General features: G+C 33.2%; 1 protein-coding gene across 2 annotated transcripts in view; it reads right to left on the bottom strand.

Annotated features, from left to right (window-relative positions):
• Positions 1 to 8,042: 8,042 nt before the first annotated feature.
• Positions 8,043 to 27,336, bottom strand: part of LOC117684316 (cadherin-23) — a 41,301-nt gene continuing 22,007 nt past the window's right edge. The window contains exons 10-37 of one of the 2 annotated variants that reach the window (XM_066067442.1): positions 26,850 to 26,981; positions 26,643 to 26,718; positions 26,215 to 26,351; positions 25,930 to 26,121; positions 25,410 to 25,553; positions 22,699 to 22,860; positions 22,471 to 22,532; positions 21,926 to 22,220; positions 21,515 to 21,739; positions 21,317 to 21,389; positions 20,494 to 20,933; positions 20,246 to 20,378; positions 19,043 to 19,252; positions 18,532 to 18,836; positions 17,851 to 18,372; positions 13,500 to 13,700; positions 13,045 to 13,258; positions 12,575 to 12,879; positions 12,064 to 12,318; positions 11,877 to 11,965; positions 11,655 to 11,741; positions 11,032 to 11,100; positions 10,720 to 10,789; positions 10,451 to 10,578; positions 10,059 to 10,099; positions 9,891 to 9,951; positions 9,091 to 9,177; positions 8,043 to 8,964 (exon numbers count right to left, since the gene is read on the bottom strand). In XM_066067442.1, the coding sequence (XP_065923514.1) occupies positions 8,709 to 8,964; positions 9,091 to 9,177; positions 9,891 to 9,951; positions 10,059 to 10,099; positions 10,451 to 10,578; positions 10,720 to 10,789; positions 11,032 to 11,100; positions 11,655 to 11,741; positions 11,877 to 11,965; positions 12,064 to 12,318; positions 12,575 to 12,879; positions 13,045 to 13,258; positions 13,500 to 13,700; positions 17,851 to 18,372; positions 18,532 to 18,836; positions 19,043 to 19,252; positions 20,246 to 20,378; positions 20,494 to 20,933; positions 21,317 to 21,389; positions 21,515 to 21,739; positions 21,926 to 22,220; positions 22,471 to 22,532; positions 22,699 to 22,860; positions 25,410 to 25,553; positions 25,930 to 26,121; positions 26,215 to 26,351; positions 26,643 to 26,718; positions 26,850 to 26,981 (4,971 nt within the window). In that variant the 3' untranslated portion in view covers positions 8,043 to 8,708. Of the gene's footprint in view, positions 8,965 to 9,090; positions 9,178 to 9,890; positions 9,952 to 10,058; positions 10,100 to 10,450; positions 10,579 to 10,719; positions 10,790 to 11,031; positions 11,101 to 11,654; positions 11,742 to 11,876; positions 11,966 to 12,063; positions 12,319 to 12,574; positions 12,883 to 13,044; positions 13,259 to 13,499; positions 13,701 to 17,850; positions 18,373 to 18,531; positions 18,837 to 19,042; positions 19,253 to 20,245; positions 20,379 to 20,493; positions 20,934 to 21,316; positions 21,390 to 21,514; positions 21,740 to 21,925; positions 22,221 to 22,470; positions 22,533 to 22,698; positions 22,861 to 25,409; positions 25,554 to 25,929; positions 26,122 to 26,214; positions 26,352 to 26,642; positions 26,719 to 26,849; positions 26,982 to 27,336 lie in introns of both variants that reach the window. The other variant, XM_066067441.1, reaches the window with a different exon arrangement.

Raw genomic sequence — 27,336 nt, 5'->3', positions numbered from 1 at the left:
ATAGCCCCATATTTTTTTAGGTATTGGGGCCACTGGCTCTGCTTTCACTCACTTATTCTTCTACTGCAAACATACATATTTCCATAAATAAAATATTTCAAATACCATTTATGGCTGCAAATACGATCAACCTCTGGGATGCCTCTGAGGCTGACCTGAAATCCTTGGATGGCAAAGGACAAGCTAAAGCCAATAGCATCCTTCAGCTTAGAGAAAGGAAAGAGGATTTTAATTTCTATGATGTGGCTGACGTCACCCAGACTGAGCCATCTAAATGGGTAGCATGGAGCAAAGCGGGTATTGTGTGTATAAAGAAGCTCAAGGCGGATTCTTCGCCGAATCCACCTTTGCAGTTGACAAGCAATACACTGTCCACCACAGAGCTTAACTCAATCTTCATGGAGATGAACAAAAACATCAAGCGTCTAAATGATGAAGTAAAGTTTCTGAGGGCAAAAGTTCTCCTAAAATCGGAGGTGGATAAATCTGTGTACAAAACACCTACCGCATTAAACATTGAACTTGAGGATGCAGAGGAAAGCCTGGACAATACACTGACCCTTTCACAGAGCGAAAACCAAGCAACAAAAGAGGTTTCGGACAAAGGTACAGACCAGAAGCTGATCAAAGACAGTCAGATATCGGTAATTCCCTCGTCAGGCTTCATCTCTGATCCATTCAAGGTAGCAAAGCCTAAAACAGGTACACCCATCAATAGGGTGCTGGAAAATGCTGATTTCCAAACCATTTCTCCAATACAATCAAATTCGAAATGCACTCAAGTGCCCAATGCCAATTCTAAAAGATTTGTGAGCAGTGAAAACCAGCATCTGACAAACAGTCATCAGAACCTATTTCCGAGTCTCAAACTTCACAGGACAAACCTAGTGCTGTGGGGTCTCAGACTCCCAGGGAACCAAGCCGGGGTAGAACGACAAAGAAAACCAAGCGACGCAGATCGCGCTCTACCAGTTCGTCATCATCGGATAATGCTTCATCTAATTGGACCCGTACCTCGAGAAGCAGGTCAAGAAGTAAAAGTCCGCAGATACAAACGATGCCGGTATTCAAAGGTAGTGACAGCCCAAATTGGGAATCTTTCATATACCAGTTTGAGCGAGTTGCAGCGCACAGAGGATGGTCTGCAAACAAGAAAGCTTTTCGTCTGCTGGATTGTTTAGGAGATGTAGCTTTAGAGTACGCCCGGAGAGTAAATAAAAATGGCGACTACAAAGACCTTAAACGGCACCTCAAGCAGAGATTCAGCAGGAAGGAAGTGCCAATTCTTGCTCGTCGTCAGTTACCCTTCACTAAGCAGCTGGAAAATGAAAACGTTGAGGAGTTTGCACAGCGCGTCTACTTTTTAGTACTGGATGGCTATGAAAGTTGTGAAGGAAACATGATTGAGGAAATTGCAACAGAAACTTTTCTACTTGGCTGTCGAGATAAGGAGGCCGCCATGATGGCCATGGACAGAGAACCAACAACTATGCAAAAAGCAGTTAAATATGTAAAAAATGCTATTGCCAATTACCGTGCTCTATATGGAACTAGAGGAGCTAGCGGAGCAACTGCCTTTTTTCAACGCCAAGTCTCTATTCCTAGCAGGGAGGGGTCCCCAACACGTGATTGTTCTCCTTGTAGGGCTGAATCCAAGCTGTCTAATGAGAAGGATAAAAACAATTGTTCATTGGATGAGCATGTCAGCCAACTTACCTCCCTAGTTGAGAAGTTGACATCTAGTGTCCAACAATCACTCAGCGGGAATCAAGTTCGACGCAGCTCACTAGTACCAAGAGGCCTTCCCTTTGAGAAAAATCAAAGTCTCAGTAGATCAGCAGCCAGAGGACAGCGCTACCTTTACCCTACCCGTAGCAAGAGTTCCAACGAAGCTAAAGGCCAACCAGCAGGGGATTTAAACAAGAAGGGATCAGGCTATTAGGCCAACACTTGACCTTTGATAAGAGTGGCCTAACTGATCATGTTATTACTATACGACGTACTTCAGGAAGAAGTATTAAGCTGGATATCACCATGGAAGGGGGGAAGTCTATAGGCGCTTATTATAGATACAACTGCAACGATAACACTTATCAACGAGAGCTTAATCCCATATAACCAGCTAGCCACGAACGAGCTCATCAAGTTAAAAGGAATAGGATCCCAGATAATGCATGGCAGGTTGATGAAAGGAGGTGGTTTTGCAGTTGGCAATCTTCATGTCTCCTGGGACTGCTGCGCTGTTCCAAAAGATGATGAAATGATACTAGGACTCGTCTTTCTGGCAGCGTACCATGGAATTGTCAACATTAAGGAGTGCACCATTTCGCTGGAGAACAACACATTTCCATTAAAGCTGATATCGGATCTAAAACAGCACCCTAACTCTTATGTCCAGATACAATGTATTCAGCCAAACACCATAGTTAAAGTACCTGTTCAATTAGAAAACCACTTAACAGGTGAATATGTTGTCTCTCCTGTACGCCTAAACTCGGAGTTGCTAGAATCTTATACCCTTGGAAGGGGCAATACCACAGCTATGAGCTTTATAAATGACTCTAGTACTGCGGTTAGACCACCAGTGGTCCCTGATGTGAAGGGACCCAATCCCCAGTCAGTGTCTAGGGTTTCATGCTTTGACACACATTCAACACACACCGGGAAGTACCACTGTACGATCTGTAACACAGGTGGCGCCACGTGTTGCGTAGCCACTTGCCGTGGTTCTGGATTGGTAGCCTCTCCTGTTGGAAATGCAGACAGCTTGAAGGATCAGTCCTAAGCCTGACCGTTAAACATACAATGTCCCACACGGGAGAACAGCGTTCTTTTGATGATGACAGCTTGCATGAATGGTGCCAGCTGTTTAACGGATCCCTACATTTGTTGAGAGAGTGGTTTGGGGCCGAGGACTTGGATGAGCTGCTTCATATGTTGTCCGTCTACCATAGTGGTGATTCAGGAGAGTTCACAGTTGCAGAATTACAACTAATGAGGTTCTACTCTGCCCATTATAGCACTACCAGGCCTGCACAGTTCAGCGTCTCCCCAATGAACCATATTGCATGCGTGCTCCACTGGCAAGTTATTTCCACCGTGTTGAGAGCCCAGACAGTAGAACGCCAAGTGGCTTTCCAGAGCCATCAGTGCCGCTTGCTGACCAGTGGAATGACAATAGACAAACCATTGCGATATGAGGAACCCGCCATGCTGGTAGATAGCCACTTTCACCTAGACAAAGTGCTTGGGCGTTCAGGCTACACCAACTGGGACGATCTTCAGAGAGACCTACAAGGCAGAGGGCACCTGGAGCTGGTGGTGGCCAATTACGTATTTCCTCAGGATTGGTGCAAATGGGATAGACAAATAGGATCCTCAAGTTACCTAAAGGTTTCCTTTGGGCTTCATCTTCACGTGGTGTGTGATGCACCGTACGAAATATTGGACAAGCTTGGCATGCTTGCTAGCTTACCACAATGGTGTGCAATTGGAGAGGCTGGGGTAGACCTGACTAAAAAGTGCCACTGCAGTCCCTGTGGTGATCCTCACGAATGTCGGCACACTCGACTGTGGAAACAGCTAGATTTCCTGTCTGAGGCCCTCCAGATTGCAAGGAGTTTGGGCAAGCCAGTGATCTTGCATTGTCGAGATGACGGTTCCGAAGAGGCAGCCGCACAGACGCTCCCCACCATCCAGATGATGGACAGGTCGGATCATGTTTTCCATCTCCACTGTTTCACTGGCGAGGCCCAAGAGTTGCGTCAGTGGCAGAAGAAGCTGCCACATACCAAATTTGGAGTAACAATGAAGTCAATCCAAGACCCAAGGACGGTAGCGCTAATACCACCAGAGCGGCTTCTTTTGGAGACTGAAGTTCCGTATTTGCCCCCTGCTCCTAGATGTCGCCTCAACCATCCATGGAATGTGTTGTCCCTGGCCAAACAAGTTGCCTTCATCAGGAACACTCCACCCTCACTCCTCCTGAAGGTGGCTAACGCCAATGCCATGGACATATACGGATGCCCCTAAACCCTTCATCCTGTAGATGGTCTACAATACTGATAAACTCTGTATATACCTTTTTTCGTTGCGTTTTCATATGTGCTTAGGGAAAGTATATATAACAGCAATATTTTTGGTGTTGTGATCTGGGCCATCCAGTTATAAAGACTTTACAATTTTTTTTTTATTTTTTTTGGGGGGGGGGGGGTTCTCTCTTCGTTCCTTACACCACATACTGCTCCAGTACTATTGAAATTGATTTCTTTTTACTGTGTAGGGGTTCTATCTCTCACAGAACTTCATTTATTTCACACCGAGTACTGCAGAAGTTAAGCATTCAAATGTCTAATCTAAAGCATTACTGGACATAATTTTTGGGAGGTGTGGATTTTTCTAATTTATAGTTATTGGATTCGCCGATATCATCGGCTCTACAAGAAGGGGAGGAGTGTGGTACCACAGCCCGACTCTTCCGTGAACGACTAATGCAATTATCTCCCCTGCCCTCCATCTTGCCAGACTTGTGCTGCTACATATCCTGTAACTTAGCCTATATCTGGAGGGATTTGTCAGGTAATTTCATCGTCTATTACGACAATATTTACATTCCAAATATATTTTGCATGTAAAGTGTGTGAAAAGACACTGCAGATATAATACCGTAACACACACAGGGTACTCAAAGGTTAGAATTACTAGTTTTATTATGACGTCACTAACGTTGAACGCTGTAAAATGAAACGTCACAAGCGAGAATCAAAGTTCACGTTTGTGGCTGTTACAGTGGCTCTTCCATTAATTTGAACTTACCCTTAGGATAAAACAGAAATTTTGACCTATAAATCACATTTGCAGACAAGGCAAGAAGTTAATAAAATGTAAATATAAGCATTGAATCATGATTTTTTTAAAGATATAGTCTCATAACTGCAGCGGTGTGTGCATACAAATTTTCATAACGCGCTAGCGCGTGTTTCTCAATTTGTATGCACACATCGTTGCAGTTATGAGACTATATCTTTCAAAAAATAATGATTCAAAGCTTAAATATTTACATTCCAAATATTTTTTGCATGTAAAGTGTGTGAAAAGACACTGCAGTTATAATGCCGTAACACACACAGGGTACTCAAAGGTTAGAATTACTAGTTTTATTATGACGTCACTAACGTTGAACGCTGTAAAATGAAACGTCACAAGCGAGAATCAAAGTTCACGGTTGTGGCTGTTACAGTGGCTCTTCCATTAATTTGAACTTACCCTTAGGATAAAACAGAAATTTTGACCTATAAATCACATTTGCAGACAAGGCAAGATGTAAAAAAATATAAATATAAGCATCAAATCATTATTGTTTGAAAGATATAGTCTCATAACTGCAGCGGTGTGTGCAAATTATCATAATGCGCTAGCGCGCGTAACTCAATCTATATGCACATACCGCTGCAGTTATGAGACAATATCTTTCAAAATATAATGATTCAATGCTTAAATAATACATTTACAAAAATGCCTCCTTTCATGAGGCTATAGAATAACGAAAACGATCAATTCTGTGTAAATCCTTTTACATGTATGATGTCACAATGATAACCGCATGCACTTTTCGCTTGAGGGTTACAATATTGTAAACATAAAAATCACCGTAATATTAATAATTTTGAACAATTTGCCATTCTCAAAACGTAAATATAAGTCATAAAGAGCAATGTTAAAAAGTTTGAAAGGATATGATTTTGGTTGGAACGTGATAAAACCTTCTGAAACGCCCTTAGTGCTTCACAGGATTTGATCAATTAACCCTCAAGTTCATATCCCAGTGCTGTTCTTTTCATATATGAACTTATATTTTTAACAGATGTTTTCTGATCATTTTTACACTCAAAATGCCAGATTTTAATTAAAGTCTTTTTATAGATGCAAACATTTCTAATTTTTTTCTTTTAAATAATTAGAGTGTCGTTTAATCCAGCCCAATGAAATAAAAGCACAATAAAATTTTTGTGTTTAAAAGACTTTGTATTTGTTATCAGAATTTGGGATATTATCACATTAAATGAGGGTGAAAACCTTTAGAAATATTTATTAATGTCCAGGCATTAAAAAACAATTTTTTAATAATAAGTAACTACATGTATGTCATGTTCTTCTCATTGTGTCAGATCTAACGTTAGAATCTAGATTTTAAAATCAAAGCCCGTGAATCATAATTCGAATAAAAATTATCCAACTTTAATTTGTTCTTTAAGTTACCATGGCACAGAAATAATTTTATATGGCCTCAGTAAATGATAATTATGATATGAATACACTGTAAAAGTATGCAAATCAAAAACATTTTTAGCACGCAACAATTACCACATAATTTTCTTCAAATTAACTCTTTTTGTCGTTCAAAACAAAACTCTTTGATAACTATTTTTTCCCCAAATTTACAAAGTATAAATAATTTTAATAAAACATGAAGATTTACATATACTGTTAATAAGCAAAAAAAACTTCTACCGTAAGCTTTTGAAGGATTTTTTGCCATTTACTATTAAAAAAAAAAAGAAAGAAAAAATCAACTATCTTTTACTTTACATTCGGGATATATTTCTTCATCTTTATACCGAGCTTTTCTCCTAAATAAGATTCATATTATCATATTATTCATATTCATAGTTTAAAAAAAATCACGATTATTAAGCAATCTTAAGGTAACGTGGAATAAATCAGGTTGGATAAAAGTGAAAGTTTAGTTTGTTGGATATTAAAAGTTTAACTTTCTATAAATTCATTATAATATACTATTTGCGGTACGTTCAAATATCTGCCCCCGATTTCAACCAATTTTAAAATAGTATCTTATAAAAACCAAATCTTAAAAAATCATTGTACAGAGGATGCCTATCATTTTAAGGAAGGCGTCTTTTCTAATTTTCGACTTGTCAGACGTAAATTTGATTAATTGTTCATTAAATCAAGATGAAACGAAATAAAATAGTATATTTTACTTTCTTATTTACTATCATACAACTTGGCATAGAAAAACTCATCAATGTTTAGAATCTAATATTTTTGGCGTTATATTGGCGTAGGAAAATATCACATGTTTCGCAATTCAGAGTTGCTGCAGAATAATGAGTCTGATTCAGCATTTTAAAAACAATAACATTAATGTTGGATTTTTTTTACCAATGTGAACTAATAATATGATACTTGTTTTTCAGAATGTGTTTTTAAAATATGATTTGCCTATCAAATTACATTTTTATAAGCTTTTCAAAGTGCCCATTCTTTACACTGATTTTTGTGAGAAAAAAAATCACTGAAATCAGTTTTTCTCTCTTATTAAATAGTCAATATATTAGCTTTTCTGTCATTTTATATTAGTATATAAAGTCCTCATAAAACATAAAAATGAGAAATATTTTATTATTGGAAGCATAAAAAAATAATCAAAATTTCTTCAAAATTTCAGAAAATTAGAGGGCTAAGCAATATCAATTTTAGTATAAATATTTATTCTAATTTAGTAGTATATGTTAATAGAAAATCTGATATTCTATCATTTCATCGAAAAATAGAATCTTCAAATCTTATACAAAAGTCTACAGAACTACAAAGAGCTACACTTATTTTTATCATCCTTTACGTTGAGGAAAAAAGGTAGTGACCTTGACCTGACCTTTATGCTAAAACAAAAAGGTCAAATGTGATTCAACTGATAGAATCATTTGGTAATATGATCCGTTTGACTCTGTCAAAATTTCATAAATTTCCTATTATAAGAAGTATGTTTGATAGCGAGAAGACTCCTTCCTTTATCTTGATTTTAGTTGTCATTGCTTATTTGCTGTTATCAATGACGTCACTTTTAAAAATGACCAAATTCCCGCAAATTTGCAAACAATGAAAATATTCTCATTTTTGCTTTATATTCTGCATAAAGAAGTATAGAACGCAGTTCTGCTAAAGTAAGATTTTAACATATACTTTTCTTCAGAAAGTTATACACATTATACTAAAAACTGGTACTTCAGCAAGCCTGCGTTCGACGTTTCCCAGTCGAAAAACCATCGGAAAACACCAATATTTTTCATCAATTTATCAAAATAAGGCAATCTTTATGACGTCATTTCTACATTATGACGTCACTGTAGTGATAACCTTTTACAACTTTATTTTCAATATGCTTTTAACTATCTTTCGCCTTATTTTTAAAGCTCTTTATAAAATGTTGATTATGGGGGCAAAAATGCACAAAATCCGCACATAGTCCTATGTTTACAATTCCATTTAATTCCTTTATATCAGAATTTCCATACACATTTCTTTACATTTAAAAGACAGAGTATTACAATTATATAATTAGCCAATAATATAGTGATCATGTAAACACTTCTGTTCATTATGAGTTCGATATACTCGAATATAATGACAACATTCTTGCATGCATGCATTCTAACATTCATTAATAAGAAAAAAGCAACAAAGTAATATTAACAAAAAGAACTAACAGATACAAGAAAAAAAATCGATAATTCATGTAAAAAGTGACAAAATATTAAGGCACTAATTTTATTAACTTGAAAATGCAAAAATTAATTGGGAAAATAAAATTATTATATTCTTTATTAATTTGTTCGTCCTTGTGTAAAATAACAATCCATTTTCCCTCTGTCACATGCACTTAATTTATGCATATTTGTGCAGTTTTATTACACTTCAGTTGTTTCTAAATTTTCATACTGGGGGTTTTGTTCGCTCATTTCCGATATTCTGCCTTTCGAAGAGTTCCTGGCATTCTTCTGTCGTTCGTGTTGACTGAGGGCCAGCGCGAGGGGATTGTCATTCTCGGCCATAGGTCCGTCTTCTTCGAACATATCCATTACGACTTCCTTATCTTCCAAACGGCTATCAAAAGCCATGTTGTGTTTTGCATATTCAAAATCGCTTGGGTCCATTGAATCATCGCTATATAACATAGTATTTGTCATAGAATTAGAATCTGTTTTCATGGAAAATATTTTGTTAAAAAAATCACATCAAATCTATCTTAAGTATCTAAACTTTATATTTTTTTTATTTCTGTTAAATTACCTTCCACATATGCTTCCGTTATCCATTTTGTCTAAGTTTTCCATACTTCTCTTAAGTTCTTCGTCTTTATTCATTAATGGATTTTTCCTTTATCAATGAAATTTGAAAATCAATTATACTCAAGCTATATTTTTAACAAAATTTGATACTGTTCTATAAGTTCACATATAAACGTTTTGGTTTAGAACCATAACTTTACCATAATGAAAATTGTAAATCATATTCAAAAAATATAAAACTACTGGTGCTAGTATATTGTGCGTGGGTTATTTTGTTATTGCATTTCAACATTGTTTGCATTGATGTATGTACTCTTAATTTCTCGGTTATGATAAAATGTTAATTATAAATAGTTGTTTAAAATGATAAATGTCAACAGGTAAACAGATATGCTTAATAACATTATAGTATTGTTTCAGAGTAGTAGAAATATTGAGAGGCAAACCATGGAGGACAAACTATATTGAATAAACGGCTTATTGATTTTTTCAACACTGTTGCAAATTAGTAGGCAAACTTGTGTCTGTGCCTTGATCAGTTTGCTTTATAGACATGTAAAAAGTCATCTTAGAGACGTATGTACAGTAGGAGCGTGAACTTCAGAAACTAGGTTGAGATGAATAACATCGTCATTTCTTTTTAAGTATATCTTTTATTTTTAAAACGTGTAGTAATACATAATTTTTGCAATATATGTCATTTTCTGATAATTTGTTAACAAGGAATGTACTCGCATACTCATCCGACCAATAGCGCAATTATCCCGAATATTTAAGTCTAATGTACATATGAAAACTTACGTGTTTGAATATACGTTACTACCCGGTAGATAAAGACTTTGTTTATTCTCTTTTTTGGAATCTGAAAATATGGAACAATCGTTAGTTAAATTCCGTACTCAAACTGCAATTATGGAATGGTTATGGTGGGCAATGAATGAAGATATATTTCAATGTAAGTCTGCATACCCACTGTTGGCACATTGGCTGCTTTTAGTTTCGTCTTGTATCTGAAAAAGAAGATTTGTTGTAAACCTTAATAGTAACAGAAAACAAAGAAAAAGTTTTTTTTTCATATTAATTTATCTTTTTTTTAATATAGAAACAGAGATAAGCCTAATTTTGTTTTGATTTAAATTATTCAACACGAAAACAAAGAGATATTTTCTTTAATTTTAGAATTATAATAAAATGTTCTAACTGTGCTAATAGCTGCCGCCTTCCTGGTTTTTTTTTTTAAATCAAAAAAAGCAATGGTAAGGTATGTGTCAGTTAAATATCAAATCATATTTAAACTATGAATTAATTTGACTTTCAATAAATTGTATTCTTTAGTGACATGAGACATCCTACTTGCTTACCTTTGAGTACTCTTAATGTAAAAGTAAATAACAATGCACAAAACCAATGACATCAGAGATATGACAGCAATCAAAATATACGTTTCTTTTATTTTGAATGATTGGACATTTCTTTGAGACTGCAAATCCTGTGAATAAATTGTTTTATTATTGATACGATTCAAAAGAAATGGCTTAGAGAAAGTTCACTTATTTGGTATGAGAGTTTTATCCGTTTGATTTTTTCTTGAATTAGTAAATAATCCTCAATGTTTGCGAGCCCAACTTACACTTATAGATTGAATTGAGTATTTGTTCCTTGCCTCCGCTAGAGCATCGCCTTTTAATCTGTCAATTTTTCTGAAACAGATTATAAAAAAATTTATTCAACGTTTCTACAATTTAAAAATATACGCAGCATGACAAGTATTACAGACTTAAATATAAGATTGCGTGTAATTAAAAATCTAAAAGATCACTTTTCAGAACTTCATTGTAAGTAGTTGCAGCTTTACACAGGTATAAACGAAACATTCATAGCAATTGTAAGAATAAATGTTGTTGTCACGAAAATTAAAATTAAAAGCATAGATACTGCATACGTCACTACATTGGTGGCCTCTAGAACTTCGTCAGTTTTTCTGTTCACCACATGAAATTTAAGTAATGTTCTAAAAAAAAAATTAAAAAGAAATAACATAAATATAGAAACGGTAGAAAAATTGCATAGATTTAATCTGCCATAGGTTTCATGGTGAATTAAATTTTTTATCCATTTAACTAAGAATGATGTTTATTAGTTTGCATTATAAGTGCATATAATTCGACTCTAGCATATGAGGGACAGCCCAAGTGATTTATATAACTTTGTACTTTCAATTAGTACTCATTGGTGAAAGATTGAGGGGATTTTTCAGATTATTCGTATTTCAATTATATTAGCTGTAATTAAACCTTAAAATCAATTGTCCATTATATTTTGTAACTACGTGAAAATTTGTTCACTACTAATCTTTTTTTTATTTTTTTTTTTATATCAATGGGCTTTAATTCATGTTTGTTCTAATTTCTTATAACAACAACGTATTAATACAAAGGGACAATAAATTAAATAAAATTAATTCAATGGATTTGTTTTTAATTTTATGATTTCTTAAGACTGGATAAGATATGCACACGATTTACAAAATATATAGTAACACTTTAAAGGTAATTATTTCCATACGTGAATGGGTCAGGTTCTCCATTTTCCTTCATGTAAGTTTCCATTTCATCAAATACGCAATCATATCCAAGAATCTTTGAATACATGCTGTAAAATAGTCATCATATCAGTGTTAACGACATACAAAACTCTACAGAATTACTGTAAGAAACATTTGTTTGAGGTATATTGTAATTTTGAATTGTTGACTAGATCGAATGTTACTATTGATGTAGGTCTTACCTAAGTACGTCGAATTTTATTTCATCAACTTGTGGTTTTGTTTTAATGATATGCATTGCTACAACCTGTGAATCTCCGATCACATATATCTAAAAATACGCAAATTATACTTTTAAAATAAGTTGATATTGGTAGTTTTATTTCAACCTGTGCTTTAAACGATAATGTCATAAAGGTTTCTTTTTACCTTTAATGAGGCTGTTGTGCTTCCTGCAGAGTCATTTGCAACAAGTTGCAGTTTTGCCACTCCTTTCATTGTGTCAGATATCACAAAATTTGTCACTACTGTACCATTTGCGTTGACGCAAAAAGCCTCGCCACAATTTGTTTTGAAGGTTTTGTCTTTAAGCTCTAGTTTCAATGTTCCTGTATATGAAATGTTTGTAGCAAAGAATTTGTGTTTACGATTCTCTGTAGAGCTGTCATTGTCTATCACAACTTCCTGTAGTAAATTGAGAATAATCTTAGCATTGCATCAATGCAAATCTCGTTTTCTTTTCTGTAGTTGCATTTCATATTGAAAAAGGTATTTATTGTGTACAGTTAATTTTTCAATAGAAATTAGAAAAATTTAGCCAAACAATCATTTCGGTATTTACAGTTTTGTTTTTAATTCTGTCAATTTTCAGAGTTGTGTCTCTACATAAATATGTACATACACAGCATGAATATTCTATATTTTGATATGCAAATCTTACCGTCAAATCAATGACAACCGTTTCAAACTTTGTGTTTCGCAGAATTCCTTTCGAAAATTGAGAGTTCTTGAAAATTGGAGGATTGTCATTTATATCCTGTACTGTTATAACAACTTCCATCTGTACTGTCGTATTGTTTTGCAATTTTATATTATCGCATTCAGACAAAATATTGGGTTTAGTGACGTCAGTTGCTTCGATCATCAGATATATTTCATCATTTGCCATATTTTCCCTATCCAAAGGTTGATCTATTGCTATTTCACCGGAGGAATCATTAATTTTGAAGAAATTCGAAAACTTGCCTTCTAAATAAGAAAAAAAAAATCAGTGTGCAATAGATATCTAACATAGAACCAAGTGTGTAGAAAACATCTTAATACCTCATTTAAAAAGACATTCAACTATGGAAAAGTCTATTATTTTATCATATAATATTCTAAGACGAAAATACCCTAATCTAAAATTACCTTTGATGGCGTATTGGATAACTGCCATAGAATCTTTGTCAATAGCTGACACCTCTGTGACAATTATATTTGTCTGATTTTCTTTTATGTTCACTTTTGTTACATTTGTAAGAAATTCAGGAGGATTGTCATTGACATCTATGACTTGGATAATTATATCAGGTGAGGTTGTAAATAAAGGCGGTTCTCCGTGGTCTGTGCATCTGACATTAATCTATATATAATACATTAAATTTAAATCTGCGGTACATGTATGTTAAAATACTTTAATCAATTGGAACATACAGCACAATTAACTTTTTTCAGCCATGAAATAACATCAAAAATCAATCATATCTAACTGTAAATTTTCATTCAGATTCATCTTTAAAGTGTTCAAAACACATAAAACAATAGTTTTACATGCAGTGATTTTTATAAAAATGAAAATATATTCTGGTTATTTAATAAAATACCTTGAATGATGGTTTCTCTTCACGATCTAAACTTCCAATGAGCGTAATGAATCCAGTTTTTTTGTCAATGCTAAAGGATTGAAAGCGTTGTCCAGTTGACGAATTTGAATAGAGAAATTCATACTTAATTAGTTGATTGTTGTAGTCCTTATCTTCATCAGTTGCATTTATTGTTGTTACTATCGTACCTTTTTTGGCACACTGCAAAAAATTATGTGTATATGTACACTCAGTAATAGTTAACAAGATGATCGGTTATTTTATGATTAGTAAATGATGTCATTTAAAAATCCAGTGTTTCATGATCAATAGAATATTTTATACATGTCAATTATTTATCTAAAATCTCTCTCTCTCTCTCTCTCTCTCTCTCTCTCTCTCTCTCTCTCTCTCTCTCTCTCTCTCTCTCTCTTTCGTTTAATATTTTTCAACAAAGCATAATCAATAAAATAGGTTAAATATTACACATTTACTATGAACTCATTAGTTTCTTTACATAAAAATTGACAAAATCAACAGCAGCATATGTTATTTATATATTATTGTTTCTATAGTATAAAAAAACTTCACTATAGATTAAGACACGAATGTGAATATGGCTTAACATAATATTCTGATTGATGAGATTTGACGATTTAGAGCAGGTCGATTGTGAACCAGGTTATATATTATGCAAAATGGGCTTTGGGCATTTCTCCGTCTATACGGTAAATCTAAACCCGGCTAGGTTTTTAAGTGAAGATTATGCTAGGGAGAAGAAGGGGCCTACATTTGATTAGCAAAAGTATGAATATTTCTGTAACTGACAATAACATGTTTTGACCCATTAAGGTATACGATTACTCAGAATGGGAAAAAGAATCCACTGATGATAATGAAAAAAACATCTAAATGTGTTAAAGACCTTTCATGATAGTGCTATTTTTCACTTTCAAAAAAGTAGGTCAATGACTCAAACCCTGAGTAAACAAAGTCCTTAAGCTTCAACAAAATAACGTATGAATATTATTAGAAAAACGTCTGACATTTTCGATGGACTAACGTTTGCTCCTTTACAGAATTCATAAATAAAAGATCAAGAGGCATAAGGGCGATATTGCTCACCTAAACAACATTCCTTGTACAATTCTATGTTGTATCATATGCAATTTCTACTTGAAACTTTGAACCCCTTTCTGGGACCCAAGTATTGGTCCGTGGTTTGTGGTTTATGGTTGGCTTTAACAATTTACACCTCACTACACTATTTGAGGATCCTTGCATAGTAATCTCACAAACTGTACATTGTAGTTCTCGAAAGGAAAATTTTTAAACATGTTTCCTGTATATTTCCATGTTAAACTTTGAACCCCACTTGGGGCCCCAGTATTAGACCGATGGTCACAGGATTATTAATCTAGAATTTATATTACATGTATTTAAGGAAGCTCCCATAATAATATCACAAATTGAAGTATTATGTTTCGTGAGAAGAAAATTTTAAACATTTTCCCTCTATATTTCTATGCAAAACTCTGGAGCCATTCTGGGCTACCAGTATTAGATCAAGGGTAACAGCTTTTATAATTTAGAATCTACACTATTTGAGAATGCTTACGTAGTAATCTGACAAATTGAAACAATGTAGATTTCGAGAAGAAGATTTTTTGGAGTTGATTTTAATTAACTGTCTTATGCAGTTACTCTGGCAAACCGAAAATGAAACAGTGTTTGAACCTAAGCACAAATCATCACCGCTGACAAGATTTAATTCTTGAAAATAATCCATAAATTCGATGTAATGTACGCTAAAGCATTTTTTAAACAAGAAAACTTATTTATAAATACCTTGGAAATAGTCAGATTTTAAATAGTACGAACAATTTAGAAGTGTTTTGCAGTCGTGGGTATTCCTACGCCAGAGTTCAATATAGTCTCGTTCAACCATCGGCTGTCTTCGTACATCTCCGACAAGCAGAAAGTCAATCCATATTTAGAGGTCGCATCATCAAGGTATAACATGACCCGGTATCTCTTACTTGTCGGAGATTAATGGAGACAGCTGAGCATCTGGTTGCACGAGACTAGAGTTCATTATTGGTTGGATCCATTCAACTTTTGAAATATTTCGAATACCGATACATAGTTTGATGAAATCAATTCTATTTTAAAATATTACACTACATGATTCATAAGAGGTTTTCTCGAAATTTTTGTCGGGAAAGTCGGAGAATTCATAATATAAAAATGTGCTTAATTCAAATACAGATTATAAACTACCTGCCAAGCAAAAAAACATATTGTTGATTTTAAGATAAATAATAATCGATAAAATCAACTCCCGCCAGTACTCCAGTAATATGATTAAACATGTCCCTTTATACTTTAATGTTAAACTTTGAACCCCTTTTAGGGTCATATGATTCGTCCGGGGATCACAGTTTTAAAAATATTGAATTTTCGTTATCCAAAGATGCATGCATAGTAATCACACAAACTGTAGCATTGTAGTTCTCGAGGAAGATTTTTAAATATGTTTCTTTATATACTTCTATGATAAACTTTGACCCCTTTGAGGCCCCATTTTTGTCCGGTGGTCACAGCTTTGTTAATCTATAATCTACATTATTTAAGGAGGCTTGAATAGTAATCAAACAAATAGAAGCATTGTAGTTCTTGAGAAGAAGATTTTTAAACATTTTTCTTATAAACTTCTATGTTCAATTTTGAATCCCTCTTTGGACCCAAATATGAGTCTGGGGTAATGATTTTACCATTTGAAATCTACTATAGGCAAATATTCTTTCATAGTTATTCCACACAGTTGCACTGTAGTTCTTGAGAGGAAGATTTTTAAACATTTCCCCTATATGTATTCCCTATTTAATACTTAGTTGAACTCCATCAGGAGACCCACTATTAGTCCGGGGGTCACAACTATCACACTGTAGTATCTAATTTGAAGATGCGTGTATTTAATCTCACAAACTGTAGCATTGTAGTTCTTGAGAAGAATTTAAAATAAAAACCATTTCCCAATATCCTTTCATGTAAAACTTTGAACCCTTTCTGGGGCCTTAGTGTTGATCAGGGGTCAAGGCTTTTACAATTTAGAATTTTCATTATTGTAGGATCACAAACTGTTACATTGTAGTTCTGGAGACAAGTTTTAAACATGTTTCTTATATATTTTTATGTTTAACTTTGAAGAACTCTTGGTTCCCAAGTTTAAGTCCGGGAGCCTCGATTTTAACAATTTATAATTTACATTTCTCAAAGATGCATGCCTCGTAATATCCCAAACTGTTGTATTTTGGTTCTTTATAAGAAGATTTTAAATATTTTTCCAATACATTTCTATGTTAAATTTTAAACCCCACCTGGGGCCCCGGTTGATTTTTACAATTTAGAATCTTCACTATATATACAAGCTTTTGTGTAAATATTGGCATTTCTGGTGCAGTAGCTCTCGAGAAGAAGATTTTTTTTCTTTTTATCTCCTTGATCATCTTTAAACCCCGCCTTCGGCCCTAGGTTTGGTTTATGGGTCAAGATTTTTATAATATAGAATCTTCACTATATATACAAACTTTTGTGCAAAAAATGGTATTTCTGGTGCAGTGGTTCTTAAGAAGGTTTTTATTTTTTTTATTTTTTATATCCTTGTTCAGTTTAAACCCCGCCTTCGGCCCTTGCTTGGTCTATGGGTCAAGATTTTCATAATTTAGAATCTTCACTATATATACAAGCTTTTGTGTAAATAATGATTTTTCTGGTGCAGTGGTTCTTGAGAAGACTTTTAAACATTTTCCTATATATTTCTATGTTAAACCTTTGGTATAAAAACGTAAGATAGATCGTTTACGTTTTATGGACAGCACTCAATTTGTTTTTAGATTTTTAAAAGAAATGTTCACTTTAAGTGATCACATTACTAATTAAAACTGTACAGAAATTGTATGAGTTAATGTGTGTTATCTGTTTTTTAATTCACGTACAATAACAATTGATCAACAAACCATGCGACAAAAGATTGAACATATAATATTGTCAAATATATTTCTATCATATTTTACATTAACTCATGAGACAGCATACTCTAAAAAGCATGTCATTCTTAATCTGAACATATTATATACTGTGGAATCATTAGATTTCGTGGTGGCTCAATTATCGTGGAATTCGTGGGTACCTCTCATTAACGAATCAACATCCTCCACGAATTAATAAATTAGAGTAATAAAGTCATATTTCCTCTGTAGGTTTAAAAGAATACACGAAATTACGTCCCCACGAAGCTGTAAAATTTAAGCAATCCACGAAAATTAGCCCCCACGAAAATTAATGATTCCACGGTATTGGGAAAAAATACCTCATAAACGCTGACTATTCTATCCTTTGGTAACATTGTGATTTCTGGTCTGTGAATGTTTTCGTCCAATATAAATATATCTAACAACAAAGAGGAGTTCATGCGCGGAGACCCATTGTCATTAGCCAGGACTTCCAATGTGTAGATACCAACCATGTCTTTAATACTTTCATTCACAGATATTGCGCCTGTGTCATTATTTATTACAAACAACCCATAAGACACATTCCCGTTGCTGCCGATGCTGTAATAAACAGTACCATTGCTGCCAAAGTCTTTGTCTGTCGCTGATACTGTTTTGACCACGGTTCCTAATATTGTGGTTTCCTTTACTCTAATTCGTTGTTTAGAATTTAAAGTAAAAACTGGTGCGTTATCATTAACGTCAAGAATATTCACGACCACGTGTGTTGAATTTAGTTTTGTATCTGCTTTCTCTATTGGGTTGTCATTTATTGTAACCACTAGCTCAAATTTTGGCATAGTTTCTCTATCAATATTACCGTTTATAAACAGGCTACCCTGAAATATAAATATGAAACATACATGAACGTATTGTTTGTCACTTTAATAACTAATATTGCTTTAGAATAATCATCGTTGATATTTTTGGAATATTTATATTTTTTTCACAAGTTATTTTTTAACCGTCAAAAGATCATGATTATAAAAGTTACTTACCTTTGCATCCGAGATATGAAAATATGATCCAGCATTGCCTCCTGTGATCTTGTAAGTAATGTTCTGGTTTGGACCGGCATCAAGATCCATTGCATATAACTGTCCAATTTGTGTTTGACTATATTTTTGTTCAGTCACATTAAATATGTATGATTCATTAAGAAAAAACGGCGTATTGTCATTAAAGTCTAAGACAGTAACATTAAGTTCAGCTGTAGCGTTATATTTGGAATCTGATGCTCGAATTGTTATTATCCAAAATGGTTTCGTCTCACGATCAAGTTTTCCTGTCTTTGTGACGTAACCTAGGATATAAACATAATATATTAAAAACCAAAGTGTTGGTAAATGTAAAAAGTAATCTTTAAATATGATCGTATCTCATCATCTCGAAGTTTACCATTGTTAGGATTGCTAAAACATGTTATTAAAAGAATTTAAAACAATTTTGTTTTTTTTTTTCAAATAATAAAGCCCTTCTAATAGTTGAATATTTTGTTTTAAATGGTACCTGTACTTGGATTTATTGAGAATGGACATTGTTTGTCATCAATGTAGTAGGTAATGTTTGTATATTTTTTACTGACGTCAATGTCGGACGCTGCTATGGGTAGTAGAGTAGTGTTGTCACGAGCATTCTCCAATATCTCAGTTGTAAATGTTGCATTTTTAAAAACTGGTGGATTATCGTTCTCGTCTGTGATCTGTATTATAAGTTCGCCTGAAATTTGAAACATAAAATATGTCAATAAGATTATATATTTTAATAGTAAAAAACATCATTGATAACATTGTTACATCAATTATCTGCATAAAAGTAAATTAACATGTGTTAGGTTTGTCTTTGAAGATGAAAATTAATGCATTTTGCATTAATCAAATCCATGATAACTGAATACAAGATGATTTTTAAAATATCAAAATAAAGTGGAATTACAACAACTTTCTTGATTAAAATAAATGTTTAGTTTAAAACAAATATCTAGCGGGTATATTAAAACATTTAAAAACCGAGTTTTTTCACTTGCAGGATTTGTTCATGTACATTGGTCATCTTTATTTTGAATTTGAATCTTTAAAAATTTAAATACTGTAATTGTAATCTGTATATTCTTCATAATATATATGTATTAACATATACATAATACATGTATTAACGCCTGCTTGTTTTTAGACGTCCGAATGAGTACAAATTTTAAAATCGGATTATTTTAATGATTAATTAGATTTGTATATATAGCAGTTATATATATATATATATATATATATATATATATATATATATATATATATATATATATATATATATATATATATATATATATATATATATATAAACTAGGAGCATTGTCTGATGTTTCGCTTAAAAGCCTACTATATGGGCTCTTAAATTCTGTTGATAAATGATTCAACACAAACAGAAATATCTTAAAATGCACATAGAAATGCTCGTCGTTGCTAAATAAATAAGTATATTCATACTTGTGAAGAAGTGTGTTAATAATTAAATTTGTTGAGAACGTTGAATCAGGATTAGAAAATCAATCTTTCAACGACAAACGTTTTGGTGTGGAGGTGAATAAAACTTTATGTTACAGTTTATATCCATTTAATTTAACTGTCAGTTATAGTAATGATAGGTATTTGTTTATTTTATTGCATAAAAAGTTTTCAGTACCCTTCATCGTTTTAAATCAAAACATTTTCAACATACTTGTGGCATTTGGGTCATTTTTTGTTGTTGAAGTGTCGTTGACAGTAACTGTAAGCCTTATTGTCACTGCCACTTCTGCATCTAAATTATTCACAGACACAACCCCCGTGGTACTGTTAATAGAGATCTTTCCCTGCAGAATCAGTAAAAAAAAATTTAGATAATTACCAATATTTCTTTTTTTCTTTCATTCTACTGGAATTCAAATATTTAGGCAAAACAAAAACAAAAAAACCCATGCATCCTACCTTAATCAAAGAGAGATTTACAAGGTTGCCATTGCTATCTAATGCTTCTTTTATCCTAATTGAGTAGACTAAAGTATGGTTGATGTCGGAGTCATCTCCTATAGATTTGAATATAGCGGGTTCTGTAGTATTTTCCTTTACGATAGTTGTGTTGGGTAAGTTCAACCAACGAGGAGGAGTATCATTTTCATCGGTCAAACTAATAAACACAGTAGTTGTTCCAGTATTCTGAGGATCCCCTTTGTCTATTGCAATTACTGTTAGAGTGTATTTAGATTTGATTTCCCTGTCAAGGTTTGCTCCCACTTGAACGCTTATTTCTCCTGTCTTGCCATTTAAAGTGAATTGATCTGACCCACCCTTTTCAATAAAGTAGGAATATTTATTATTCGGAGCTGTTTTATCTGCATCTGTTGCAGAGACAACTGTAACATTGGTACCTGAAATCAAAATAATGTAATGTGTTAAATTTGGACATTAAATTTTATAAGATAATTTACATCCAAAATGATATATTTGTAAGAATACAAAATATCAAAAAAAATTATCATTTTCTACACTTTGCTGTCAAATCAAACCTGAAAACTTAGTGTATCCTTGAACAATCAAACTTTAAAAACTTTAAAGTTTGATATCACTATTGTTTTCTTATTATCGTATAACCAACGTGTATTTGTTCTCCAATCTTCTATAATGTTTTAATGCGTTTGCGGTAGTGTTTAAATGCAACAAACCTGACAACAGGGCAAAGTATATCTTCATCATTTCATCATTTGATTAAAAATCAGCACAGTAATGAATTTTAAGATAAGATGTCTCTTACCACTAGCAGCATTCTCACATACACTGGCGTTGTATGTTTTCCCTCTAAATTCTGGTTTATTGTCGTTTAAATCCTACAAATTACACAGCATGGTTTTTAGAAACCCAAGAATATTAATATTATTTGGAACATTCATATTTCTAATGATCTTAATGTATTATATACGTTAATTTAAAAAACGAATTTTGACAAATATACCTTGACTTGAATCGTTAACTGAACGGACGAACTTTGTTGCGGTTTCCCATGGTCAGAGGCTATGATTGTCAGGTTGATATAGCCGTTGGCCTCAGTTAAGTTTTCATAATCTACTTCTTCAGTAATTGTTATTTTTCCGGTTGACTCGTTGATGTGAAAATGAGGAGAGTTCTGAAGTAATTTGTAACTGATCGTTTTGTTTTCTGAGAGGTCTACATCGTCCGCCTTTTCATGTCGATAAAAATGAATAATTGAAAATCAGATCCAAGTTTATAAAACATAGATGATAAGAGTATTGTCTATATTCACAAGCATTGCTTTCAATACTGGAATTACAATGTAAATTGCAATATATATTGCGAATTCCACATTTTGTAGTCTGTAAGTTGCAATATACATATATTTATTTACCTGTATTTCTAAGTCCTCTTTTCCATCCGAAAATGTCTTTCTGTTTTCTAGAAGTCCTATTTGATAGGAATTATAACGAAACTTTGGCCTATTGTCATTTGTATCGTTCAAGTATATGGTTATTGGAAGGGAGGTTCTTCTCCCTCCTCCATCAATCGCCGAAACTGTCAAGTAGTACCTGTCCTTCTTCTCCCTGTCCAGACAACTGTTGTCACAGAGAGAGTTATTGCATCCCCTTGCGCAGCTGTTTTTACATGAGACATAAACACGACCAGTGGTGGCTTCAATTTTAAAACTGAAACAAATAGGTACCTTGAGTATATTATGCTTCTAAATTTTGTTTTAGAAATTAGAAATAAAAGAGTTCTTAAGAGTTTTGAAATAATTATTCAAGTTGAGACACAGTGGATAATACGTTTTTCATATACTCCATACCAAATTAAAATAAACCTATAATTAATATAGCAATCATGTCTTTTATGTATTTTTTTACATCATGCTTCATATAATGACGACTTTGTGCCACATGATACTCTCCTCCCTACCTGGTATTCCTATCTAGACGATATTCTATTTTTCCATAATTTCCAGAGTCTATATCAGTCGCCTACAAATTGTGCAGAAAAGTTAAGTTTTAGTAAAGAGTATCCAATCTTTTTTTTGGCATAAAATAATTAATTTTCAGTTCTATGATAGTTCGCATTTGTACACAGGTAACATAGATAACTGGTAAATTTCTGGTCATTATTAATTCAATATAGTTGATTTTTTACCGTTATCTTTCCAACTGTTGTGTTAAAACAACTGTTTTCTGGCAAGAAGAGGTCATTGTCTCTGCTTTGGAAAACAGGATCATTGTCGTTGGTATCGTTTATTTTTACGATGACTGTAGAATTGTTGACAAAGCTGGAATTATTGGTGTCCTCTGCTTTAATCTAAACAATGAATAACAATTACATGTATTTTATTCACATAAACGTTTGCAGTTATCCATCTTTTGTAAATCAAACCAAATGCTGTCTTTAGACAGTAATACCCACACCAAGTGTTTGGTAAAAGTGAAGGCTACATGCAATTTCTGGTATTCTTAAAAATCATAATTTTCATAAAGGATGAGATTCCATCCCATAATACACATGAGCGGCCCTTTATGTACAATTTGGGATTGAACCTTCATTTACATGAGAATTTTAAGTTAAATTATAATCTGAACATTTCATGTCATAGAAAGTATGGTTTATATGATTATTAAAAACAAAATTATTTCTCCTTGGCGGTTACCGGCTACAGATCCTTGCATGGGATAAATGTTAATTTTCCGCTACTATTTGACTACCAGTATTAAATTTTATTTTTCAAAACATTATTGCACATTTATAGGCCAGCCATAATTAAATCTCAAGATGTGACGTGTCTATTCATTAAATCTTAAGAACTCTGGTATCTAGGGTTTTTGTAAGTGATAAACATGAATTCCGTGCTATTATTTGACTCCCCGAATGAAATTTAAATAATTAAAACCTTATTGCACATCTATCAGACAGCCCCTATCATATCACAAGATATGATGTGTCTAATCATTAAATCATAAAAGGAGTTCTGAAATTGTTTGTGTGATAAACGTCAATTATTTGCTATTATTTGACTCCCGGGATGAAATTTAAATTTTTGAAACCTTATTGCACATTTATTTATAGAACAACCACTAGCCAAATCTAAGAGATACCGTAGCTACTCCAAAAATTGTAAGAGGAGTTCTGGGAATCATACTTTTTTGGTTGCCCACCGATCCCCGTGATAAAAAAAATTCTAAAACCTGATCACTCTTCAAAAATGTTACCCCCAATCATATTCTAGAAGATCATTTCCTACTTCAAAAAATGTTGACGTTAGGAAACGAGATTTTTTGTGAATAAAATGTCATTTTTAAGCCACCAAATGACGCCAGGACAAAACCAAAATTTCCAAAACCTTATTGTTCATCTAAGGTACATTGTATATGTCATGTTGTAAATTTTTAATTTACAGGGTAGGTGTTATACAAAATTTATTGTAGTAAATTGTGTATTTACAGCCACCCAGTAAATCAAAATTTACAACATTACAGATACCAAAAACATATTCTAAGAGATGATTTGTCTATTGTTAAAAATGTAATTGGAGTTCGAGGGAGTAGGTTTTTTTGTGAAAAAAAACCGTCATTTTTGTATTACTTATTTGACCACCAGGACTACCAGAGAATTGTTAAACCTTTTTACAAATCAACATGACACCCCCAATCAAACTCCAAGAGCTGGTTTATAAGATGTAAAAGCAGTTTGAAAGAGTAAAACGTGACTGACTGACAGACAGACGGACAGACGGAACAGGGCAACAAGAATGTACCCGAACTTTTTTTTTAAAAGAGCAAGTATAATATCTTTACAATGTAACAATCGTAGCATTGCAGCTTCTCTTAACCCGGGTATCATTGTGTAATTAAAAAAAACCTAATATTTACACTACATGAGGGAGTTTCGAAATATTGTATTGTATTTTTAAATGTCACTACATTTTCATTAATGATTAAGTATCTCCCCTTTTAGGTAGGCATGGCTTTTGAACAAACTGAATCCCCTTGACCTGGAAATGCTTTATGCCAAGTTAAGTGGAAATTGGCTCAGTTATAATGGAAAATTAAGTCGACGATAAGAAATGCAAAATGTTTACACCAAAAAGGACGACGACGATAGGCAACGGATAATTTAATCAGAAAAGTTCACTTGAGTCTTTTGCTCAGGTGAGCTAAAACGGTAGGCTGGTCATTGTGTGCCCATTTTACTAAAGCTAAAATTACCTTACTTTTATTACAAACTTATTTTTACTTCATACAGAACCAGAGGACGATGTCCTTGCATGCTGCAAACATATTAATTTTCTCTACATTTTTGTTCAAACTATTGACTCTGTTATTTTTATCGTTTCATTGCCCAGCTCTTAATCAAAAATCAGTAAACGTTTGTTTGTTTTGAAATAGCAAACATTATTTTTAGCTTAATTTTTTGGGGTGTAAAATGTATGATCAAACAAGCCCAGATTTCTGTACTCTTAATACTTTGGTTTATCATAGGATGCGCTTCAACCAAGCATCCGCTTAAAAAATGAAGTAACAAATGATCAGACACTATATCTATATCTATATTATATCTACATTAAAAAGTATTTATATTTTTTACACATCACATTAGTAAATCTGATTTTCTGTTTTTTTCTTTGATTTATCATTTTAGATATTACATTGAAATGCAAGTAGATCATTCGTTGAAAATCATGTAAGTCAATTTGTATTCACACGTACATCACTGTAAGGATGAACTTAACATTTCCTTGTTTGCAATAAATTTGAATCTCTGATATCAAATAAGCAATCTATGATTCAGTATTACAGGGTTTTTTTAAACAATACATTATTGTATTATTAAAGAAAAAATAGTAAAATACCTACCAAGAAAGTAATATTTTTCTCATTTTCATAATCTAGTGGATTAGTAAGACGAAGAAGAACAGTTCCATTGTAGATTACAGAATCTGGTGAGGGTACAACGTCTGTCCTATTGAGTACCGTCAGCTTTATATTGTTATATCCATTCTGTTAATAATCGTAGGATATCATAAGATTTAAAGTTAAATCTTTTCATCTATTTTCATTTTCTGGTACTATTAATCTATTGTTTGAGCAACGTAAATTTTGTGACAATCTCATACTTTTGTTTGTAATATGCGTATTTTCATACAGAATACCTGTGAAAGATTTTATTAGAGGGATGACTTAACATTTTCAAACACAACAAAATATCATAACATATATAATACAATTTATGTATAAATATCTACCTATTCATCAATATATAATTTATGTATCTTTATATATTTTAACTTATTGATTTATTTATTTATTTGATTGTCTATGTTTGCTCAACCATTCAATATCCCTAATCAAATAAAAGTATTCTTTCTTGAAGTACCTGGTCTATGTCAAAAACCTGTATGTTTCCAGGAATCGATATTGTGATATCTCTCATGTTTTCTTTTACGGAACCTTCATATTGTTTTTTGCTGAACTTTGGTCGATTATCATTCTCATCTTGTACAGTGATTGTGAATGGCTTCGTTGTTTGACTGTTTTTGTTGGCAGTTGCATTTGTAATTTCCGATGCCTGAAAGTATTTTCAGATAGATGTTCTTTAAATCAATCGAATGATTTTTTGTCACAAAATCAAACCGACGAAAGTCCAAAATAATATACCTACAGTAACGTTTACAATACAGATTCCGTTAAGACGTTTAATTGTTCCGCCATCTCTGTCCATTAGTTGTTTGATACTTATCACACCAGTGATGCTATTGATCTGTAGAAAGTTGTCACATGCTGTCTCATTTGATTGATCTAAAATGTGTTATAATTGTTTCAGGAGCTATGTCAGGAATAAACTTCTATTAATCTCCTTTTCCTTCCCTACTCCCTATACTCCTCTACCCCCACTCTGTTTGTCTGTCTGACTGTCTGTCTGTCTGTCTCTCTCTCTCTCTCTCTCCGTTTTAAAATTAATTATTCAAAAAGCTGGGTGAATGAATGATTTTTCGTTTATACAGAAAAACAAACACGCGCATATACACACATTTGTACAACACGATAAGTTAATGAATTCTATATTGTAAATGAAGGGTAATATCTTACCTGTTAAGCTGTAGGTAATGTTATCTGGGATACCAGTATCTCCATCGGTAGCAAAAATCTTATAAATGCTTGTCCCCTAAGCAAAAGTAATAGGTAAACATAATTATATTAATCAACATAATCAATAAAACCATATGTAACTGGAAGGTCAGATATCTTGCAATGTTGAATGAATGTGGCGTTTTTGAAAAAATACGACATACGTACTATTGGCGTGGTTTCTGAAATGGTTGTCATGAACGGCAGTCGCTGAAATATTGGCGGTGTATCTTGGACGTCCTTCACCATTATGAGAAGGTCTGCCGTACTGTTTAGTTTAGTTTTAGGATCTCCGCCATCCTAGATAGATAGATGATAGATAGATAGATAGATAGATAGATAGATAGATAGATAGATAGATAGATAGATAGATAGATAGATAGATAGATAGATAGATAGATAGATAGATAGATAGATGGATGGATGGATGGATGGATGGATGGATGGATGGATGGATGGATGGATGGATGGATGGATGGATGGATGGATGGGTGGGTGGGTGGGTGGGTGGGTGGGTGGGTGGGTGGATGGATGGATGGATGGATAGATAGATAGATAGATAGATAGATAGATAGATAGATAGATAGATAAGTAGGTAGATAGATAGATAGATAGATAGATAGATAGATAGATAGATAGATAGATAGATAGATAG

This window comes from Magallana gigas, chromosome 7 (assembly GCF_963853765.1).
Source record: "Magallana gigas chromosome 7, xbMagGiga1.1, whole genome shotgun sequence".
Classification (NCBI taxonomy): Eukaryota; Metazoa; Mollusca; class Bivalvia; order Ostreida; family Ostreidae; genus Magallana; species Magallana gigas.
This window is presented reverse-complemented; position numbering and strand designations above follow the sequence as displayed.